This window comes from Squalius cephalus (genome assembly GCF_949319135.1).
Source record: "Squalius cephalus genome assembly, chromosome: 2".
Lineage (NCBI taxonomy): Eukaryota > Metazoa > Chordata > Actinopteri > Cypriniformes > Leuciscidae > Squalius > Squalius cephalus.
Genome location: NC_137123.1, coordinates 62,977,900 through 62,985,399, shown reverse-complemented (window position 1 = coordinate 62,985,399; position 7,500 = coordinate 62,977,900). Strand labels below are relative to the sequence as shown.

At 36.0% G+C, this 7,500-nt stretch overlaps 1 protein-coding gene across 3 annotated transcripts in view; it reads right to left on the bottom strand.

The window, feature by feature from the left end:
• Positions 1-7,500, bottom strand: part of LOC307154220 (neural cell adhesion molecule 2) — a 318,857-nt gene that overhangs the window by 36,521 nt on the left and 274,836 nt on the right. For all 3 annotated transcript variants that reach the window (XM_079864005.1, XM_079864006.1, XM_079864007.1), the window contains exons 9-10: positions 5,071-5,221; positions 2,820-3,007 (exon numbers count right to left, since the gene is read on the bottom strand). In XM_079864005.1, the coding sequence (XP_079720131.1) occupies positions 2,820-3,007; positions 5,071-5,221 (339 nt within the window). The remainder of the gene's footprint in view (positions 1-2,819; positions 3,008-5,070; positions 5,222-7,500) is intronic.

The following is a 7,500-nucleotide window of genomic DNA, read 5'->3' as shown; positions in this document are numbered from 1 at the left end:
GCCGTAAAACACAGAGAAGTGACATTGGGGATGGAGAAACACACCCAGATTAGCTTCGGTTAAGCAGGCGTATGATCATTTGGGTAAATGTGTAAGCTAGATTTATGCCTATTTTTTCACATCTTCATGGACACAACAATGATTTCCCTCGTGTGGTAATATTTTTCCTTGTAATAATGTATGGTTTTCTAAAAATGAAAACTGCTGTGTCTGTGTGTAGATGAGAGAAGCAAAGTGTGTGTGCGTTGTGCACACGCTACATTATGGCCAAGCATGCGCCCTTAAAATAGCATCTGAATAACATGTGCAATGTGCCACTGACTTTAGACGAGGTTTCTCCTGGTCAGTGGAGGAATTGTTTTCTGAAACTGCAAAATAGCACCAGGGAACGTTTGCGCCGGAACACGCCTCCTCTTTTCGCTGAACCGCCCCCGGGAGCGCAAGTTCATTCCCTAATTTACCGACGTGCGTCTGTGGAGGGAAAAGTCCGCTGTGCGCGGGTGCAAAATAGGAATGAAACATGCGTCGCTGTACAAAGTCAATTGCGCTGAGTGTAAGATAGGGCCCTAAGTGTTTTTTTTCTGAGAAAAATATCTGCTAATGGTTTAGAAAAATAACATTGTTTTCCCTTTGAATTAACTTTTTTTTTCTGACCCCACTGACAGGTTTTTTACATTTTTTTTAAATAATTTTAAGCGTAAACTCAATTAATTTGGATACCTTTTTTAATAAAACAGCACTTAATATCGTAAGTAATTTTGCTTCTTAAAATGCATCTTGATTTAAGAATGTTTAGATATTTGTGCTGGAAAACAACACAGAAACACTGAGGAAAAACATCATTATTTGCAGTGATAAGGTGCTTTTAGCTACGCAAGCTCAATTTTACTAACACTAAAAGTGTCAAATTAAGTCAATTAATTAGCAATAAAGCAGCATAAAGCACCTATTATGGTCAATTTAGTCTTTCAGATCAACTACACTGTAAAAAAGTTGGTGTACAAACAATGTTCACTTATAAATTACTGGTAAATTTCACAATTAACTACAAAGAAATAGCAAGTAACACATTGAATTAAACGTGAATTATTGAAGTACTGAAATAGTATTTTCTTGTAAAACATACTCCAATAATCTTTTTGCAAGCAGCAATTATCAGTCAGAGTGAGCTAACAATGACATGCACATATTTTGATGTCAATGGGACAAAGCGTTGCAGAGATACAGCATCACATTCAGTTTGGCATCAAATTCATTGATGCGATAAACGAAAACAGTTTTGTCTATCAACACGAAATCCGTAACTATTTTCTGGCATGGCCTGAAGATGATCTGAGTCTAATTTGATGAAAATCGGACAAACGGGCTAGGAGGAGCTTGAAAAAGTAGGAATCTAGTAGAAGATCTAGTAGAAGGAATCTATCAAGATCAGTTTCATTACAATAGGCAAAATTAATCAAAAGATATTAGCATTTTATTAATTTTCGTTATAATTTTTGACCACAAGGTGGCGCTGCCCCAAAACGTTTGTGCACCTACAATGCATCATGCCAAAGACACATGCCAATTTTCATAATGATATGCCAATGCGTTCATAAAATATAGCATTTTACGTCAAAATTCAAAATGGCCACTGCCCAAAATGTCCTCTTTGGGAAAACTGGGTGTGGGATTTGGGATTGAGTTAGAGACTCCAAAATTGCTGTGGTTAATATTCAGACTGTCTTCTATCCATCTGCCAAATTTCATAACTTTCCCACAAGTGGTTCTATGGGCTACCATAGACTCAAGAGCAGAAGAAGAAGAAAACTAGGAGATCCACCTTTGGTGCTCAGGTATTAAAGGTGCAATATGTAACATTTTTGTATCAAAATTTCCAAAAACCACTTGCACAGTGTTATATATTTCTTTCAATTATGTACTTACATTATCCTAAATGTTTCAGAGAATTCATAAATTCAGAGAAATTCACAATTTTAAATAATGGCTCGTCCATGTTCACTTGTCGCCTGTCAATGACGTAATATCCGCGTTATCCCTGGTTTCCGCTCGTACTGCCGTTGTAACCATGGCGACAGACGTGGACAACTGGGTTACGTCTAGCGGCGCGCTCACGCTGTTGTTGTTTCGTTCAAACATTATGGATCATGGCAAGCAGACTTTGGGACAAAAGGAGAACTAAAACGAGGATCAATATCAGCATGGCGTTTTCGAGATGCCGAGAGCTAGCGTCCGCGGCTAACTTCGACTTGACAGAGACGCCGCTCTTGCATGTACTTTATTAGACAGGTGAGCAAATGTACATAAAACTAATCAATGTTATATAGCTCAACATGATGAAATGTTAGAATATGATCAGTATGTTATTCTAATGTTGATCTCACTGCTAGTCTCATACAGACAAACTAACACAGAATAACATTATAACTTTAACACTCAAATGCAGTTTAGTGTGATAGTGTAGAGCAAGTGAAACAGCGCTGCGTTACCTCATAAGTTTCATTCGTCTAATAAACTGACCTGTGTGTATTAATTCAGCTCTTGAGGGTAAGTTAGTTCGGTAGAATGAAATATCCTCATTCCTTTATATCCGCTGCTGATATCTGTCTCTCATTAGCAATCGCGCCACAGTCATGTTAAAAACATCAATGTTTTCACTCATCCATAAACTTATCAATCGGCATGACGACAAGTTCCATAATTCCGCTTATGCATCATCAATCTACGCCTTTGTTATTGTAAGAGGTTAGCGACCCCTAGCGGCGAAAATACAAACACATATTGTAGCTTTAAAGTGCATGAGTGTGATGTAACTGAACCTCCAGAAGCGATCGTCCCTCTGCAGTGTGAATGCGAATGTTGCTGGTCCCTTGACTGGAGATGGTAAAGCGGTCTCGTCTCCACAGCATCGTGGCTGGAGGATTGGACCTCACGTCACAGCTGATGTTCACGGGGTTTCCCTCCCATGAGTAGAAGATGGTCTGATTAGTCTGGAACTTCGGTGCATCTGGAAAAAAAGAAACAGAGATTCAATACTGGCAGGTTTTTAGACTCTCCAGCTGATCAATAAAACACTATTTCAGTTTTTCTACTTCAAAATGTCACATTTAATTCAATGTTACATGCTGTTTCTTTGTACTTGTACGTGATATTTACAAGCAATTTCTGAGTGATTGGTTTTCAGGCTTTTTTTTTTTTTCGGTGTAGATTGGACCAGCTAGAAACCAACAATTAGAAGCTTGTTTCAAAAGTAAAAATAAAGACTCACTCAAATGTCGTTCATCAGGGCTTTAACACGAGCATAACATGTCAAGCATTGTGTCACGCAATTAAAAGTATAATATACACATATACATGTATATTATATACTAATTCAAAATATTAATATAAAAGTATCTCCATGAATAACTATAACCAAAAGTAAAACCATAAAATAAAAAATATAAAAACCTTCATCATTCACATTTCTCAAATCATTTAGAATAATTTGATGGACTAAAATGACTAAAACTGCAATAAAAATGAAAAAAAGCTGTATAGACATTTAAAAAACCCCAAAGACTAATAAAAATGACAAAAACACACAACTAAATTACTAAAACAAATAAATATTAATTAATAAAATTATTAATAAAATAAAACAAATAAAATAAAACTAAAAATGAAAAATCTTAAAACTAATTAAAAAAAATAATATATATCTACATATATACTGTACACACACACACTATTGCAAACTAATGAACTAATACTAAAAAATAAAAGTAAAACCATCAAAAAAGTTTGTAACTTAAAAAGTTTTTTTTTAAAAGATAAACAATATATATATATATATATATATTTTTTTTATATATATATATTTTAATATAATTAATTATTTTAATTAAAAATTTAAAACTTATAAAAAAATAAATGTAAATATATATAAAATATTAATAACAATGAATAAATAACACTGGCCTGAACATGCAACGCTGTACCTTGAATTTATTTCAATGTATTTTAGTGCACTTGGGAATGCTGCTGTGAACCGTGTGAAACAGCCTTTAAAGAAGAGTAATATTGATTGCAACAAAGAAAGACTTTACAGTCTCACTCCATTACGTCAGATGCGTTTGCGGTAAACAGATGCAAGTCATAAAGATGAAATGCATTTTCCACAGACCTAAAACTGATCCAGTGTTTCAGTTTAAGCGCTGAGGGTGTCCGCATTCATTCAGCGTTATTCCTGTTTTACGCCGACTAGAAGGTTTCCATTAGAGAGATTGATGCTGGGCTCACTGTCCCATCTAAGGAGCCGCGCAGAGAAGAGCGGCGGTACTAAATAAATGAGTTCATTAGCAGCCCGGTAACGGTTGGCTAGCTCCTGCCACGCTCATTCAGAACGTCCTTTTTCACCCGTTGGCCGTGAACCTCCACGCTAAGCATATGACATGACGACGCATCACGGCGCGGTGATATCAAGGTCAGCGCCTCGCATTCAAGGCCTTTCATTAGCATCTCACTGCGTTTCTCCGATTGTGACAGATGCTGTTTCACAGTGGCATTAATGTGCAATGTTAGCCTAATGCACGAAACAGGGACAAATGAATTTGAAGCAATAAAAACAGATATCTACAAAGGTCAGTTTTGACAACGAGTGACCCCAAGGTTTGGCATTTCATGAGACGGACCTGGAAATTAATGTGAATATGAGGAATTAATTACTTGGGAACAATTCCTTCCGTAATTAGCCCCACTGAGGGCCGTTTCTTCTTTTGTGTAGGATACTCAGAATCATTAATTTCAAGTGGGGTAAAATAATTAATTAAGCGAGGAAAGGCTACAAAGTTGCTTCTCCAGTATTTTTTTTATGAAGTTGGCACAACTTTGGCTCAATAGTCACTTTTTTGTGTTGCTATGTGGTTGCTAGGATGTTGTACAGTAGATGTTTGCTATGAAATACTTCTAGTGATGATTGACACCAAAGCATGTATTTTGTATTCTGAAATGCACATATAGAGAAGCTTGCACAAACATCTCTGCATAAAAACAACAATGCTTGCTGAAAAAGATTTTTGTGCATCTTACACTCGATATCCAAGAACATGCTCTTCTGATGACCTCCGATCCTGCTGAGAGCTTCACAGTCGAACCGACCCCAGTCTGAGAGTCGGACGCCGCTGATGGTCAACATGGATTTCCCGTGCCGTCCACGCACTTCCACACGGCCGTCCTGACTCTAAACCATCACAAACAAATCAATCCACATTAGTGAAACGTACACATTTATTAGTTACAATTTTAGTTTAGTTTTAACAATTTAGTTGAGTATTTTTGCCATTATTATTATACAGTAGTCAACATTTGAAGTGGATCAAAATCTTTCATCAAAGTTTTACATTTATGCATTTGGCAGATGCTTTTATCCAAAGCGACTTGCATTGCATTTCAAGCTACACATTTACATTCTTATCAGTTCTTGCTTTCCCTGGGAATCGAACCCATGACCTTGACGTTGCAAACGCCAATGCTCTACTGTTTGAGCTACAGGAAAGCTATAATTATCAGATAAAAAATAATAAGGCACTGAGTATGATTAACAGGGATTAACGTGATATAAAGATAAGGAATTAACAAAAGTTTTATTAAGCAGAATGGGGAACAATTCTATATTTTAGTGGTAAAATAATGATTGAAATAGTGATGTGAATGTTTGATTTTATTTCTATTTTTGAAAGGAAAAAAAAAAGGTATAAGATGTTATAGATAAGATGGTACATGCTATGTGACTGTAAACTGAAGGATGAATTCAGCAGAGACTTAAAGTGCTTAGATGGATTATTATGGGTCTTAATTATATTTTTGTTTAGTTTTAGTATTGACAACCATTGTGTTTTGAACGGTAGTGAAAAGAATGGATTACCATCCACCTTTGTTTATTATAAAATGAATTGGAAATTATAGTTTAAAAAATAGTGCATATATCCTGGTATTTATGATTATAGACAATGTCTGTATTTAGGATCTGAGTAGTGACTGCGGGTCTAGCCCATGCTAGGAATACAGCAACATTGCTTGATTATTTAGCCCGGCTTCCAGAGAATAAATACATACTTGTTTTGTAATCAGTTAAGTTGATGATAAAACCAAATTAGCTAAGATGTAAATGGACACTCAGAAGGTGAGAAAATGTGAAAGTGACAGAAATTTCTGGTGTTAATGTGGGTTTGAAAGTAGATCAGTGTTTAATATGAGGATATTAAAGTTTTCGTCTGAGAAAGAACAAGAGATAAAAACCAGGTTAAAAGATTGAAGTCTTAAGGGAATCCTTTTAAAGGAAAGAGCTATAATAATAATTTTTATAAGTGAATTGATGAATACAGGTTGATGTAAAATTCATGACTCCAACAAATGTGAGTTGCAAAAATATATAAAAATTATGTTTATTTGAAAATGCATGTCATTTCTGGCAAATATGTCTTAAGTTGGGCTGGAGTTAAAAGATGGTAGATAAAGTCTGAGGTTAGAAGTTTTTGAAAATGTATGCGTACCAGTCCTGAATGCCTCAGAGTCTCTCTCAGTCAATGTCAGCTAAAAGCTGTTATCTGAGCCTGTGTCATAAGTGATAATAAGCTATTTATAGTAAGGCACAGTGTTTCAGTTGAAGACCATTGAGTGAGTGACAAAAGAGGGCGGCCTACGAACTCCTGTGTGAGTCTTGAAGCTGACTTCTGAGTCGAAGTTATACATGAATTTTGAACAATACCCGTTCTTGTCTTAGGACAACTTTGATGAACTTCAAATGTTGACTACTGTATATAATTATTATTATTTTTTTGTATTTCTGGCGCCGTTTTAAATTGATTTAGATCTTATTTGACCGAACGCAGACAGTTTGTTTCTTTAGGGGAATACAGGTCTGATATTGGACCAGTTTCTACTGGCGTCCCTCAGGGCTCTGTTTTAGGGCCCTTTTTAATCTTTATTTATTCCTGCTTGGGCAACTCTAGATACTGAAGTCCCCCTGTGGTGAAAATCAAGTTTTTAATGTTGTTTATATGTCTGTGTGGTGTTTTAAATATGCTTCAAGACAAACCATGTGTAAATTCATAAGTCGACAGCATTGCTGAGTATTTCCTCCTTAAAACTGCAGTGAACCAAAGACAGTCTCAAAAACACGCTTTGAAATCGCTGGTGTTTCTGACGTCACAAACTACCTTGTAACCAATCAGATCAACGTGTGATCGTCAACCAGTGGATCTCTGAGCTGAGTGAGTGAGTGGAGGCGGGGCTCATTTGCATATTCATATATCCGCGCATACTAAATGAGGCAAGGGTGTCGAGTTACATTCAAGCTAATTTAAGGCATGAATAAATTTTTTTCAAGGATGTCATTTTGGTGATCAAATATGAGTTTTAAGGGGGACTTTAAGTATCAATAAACATGGTCAAAGTTAGGGAGTCTCACTGCTCACTAAATAAAGCAATTATTGGATGGGAGACGCGCTACAAAAATAA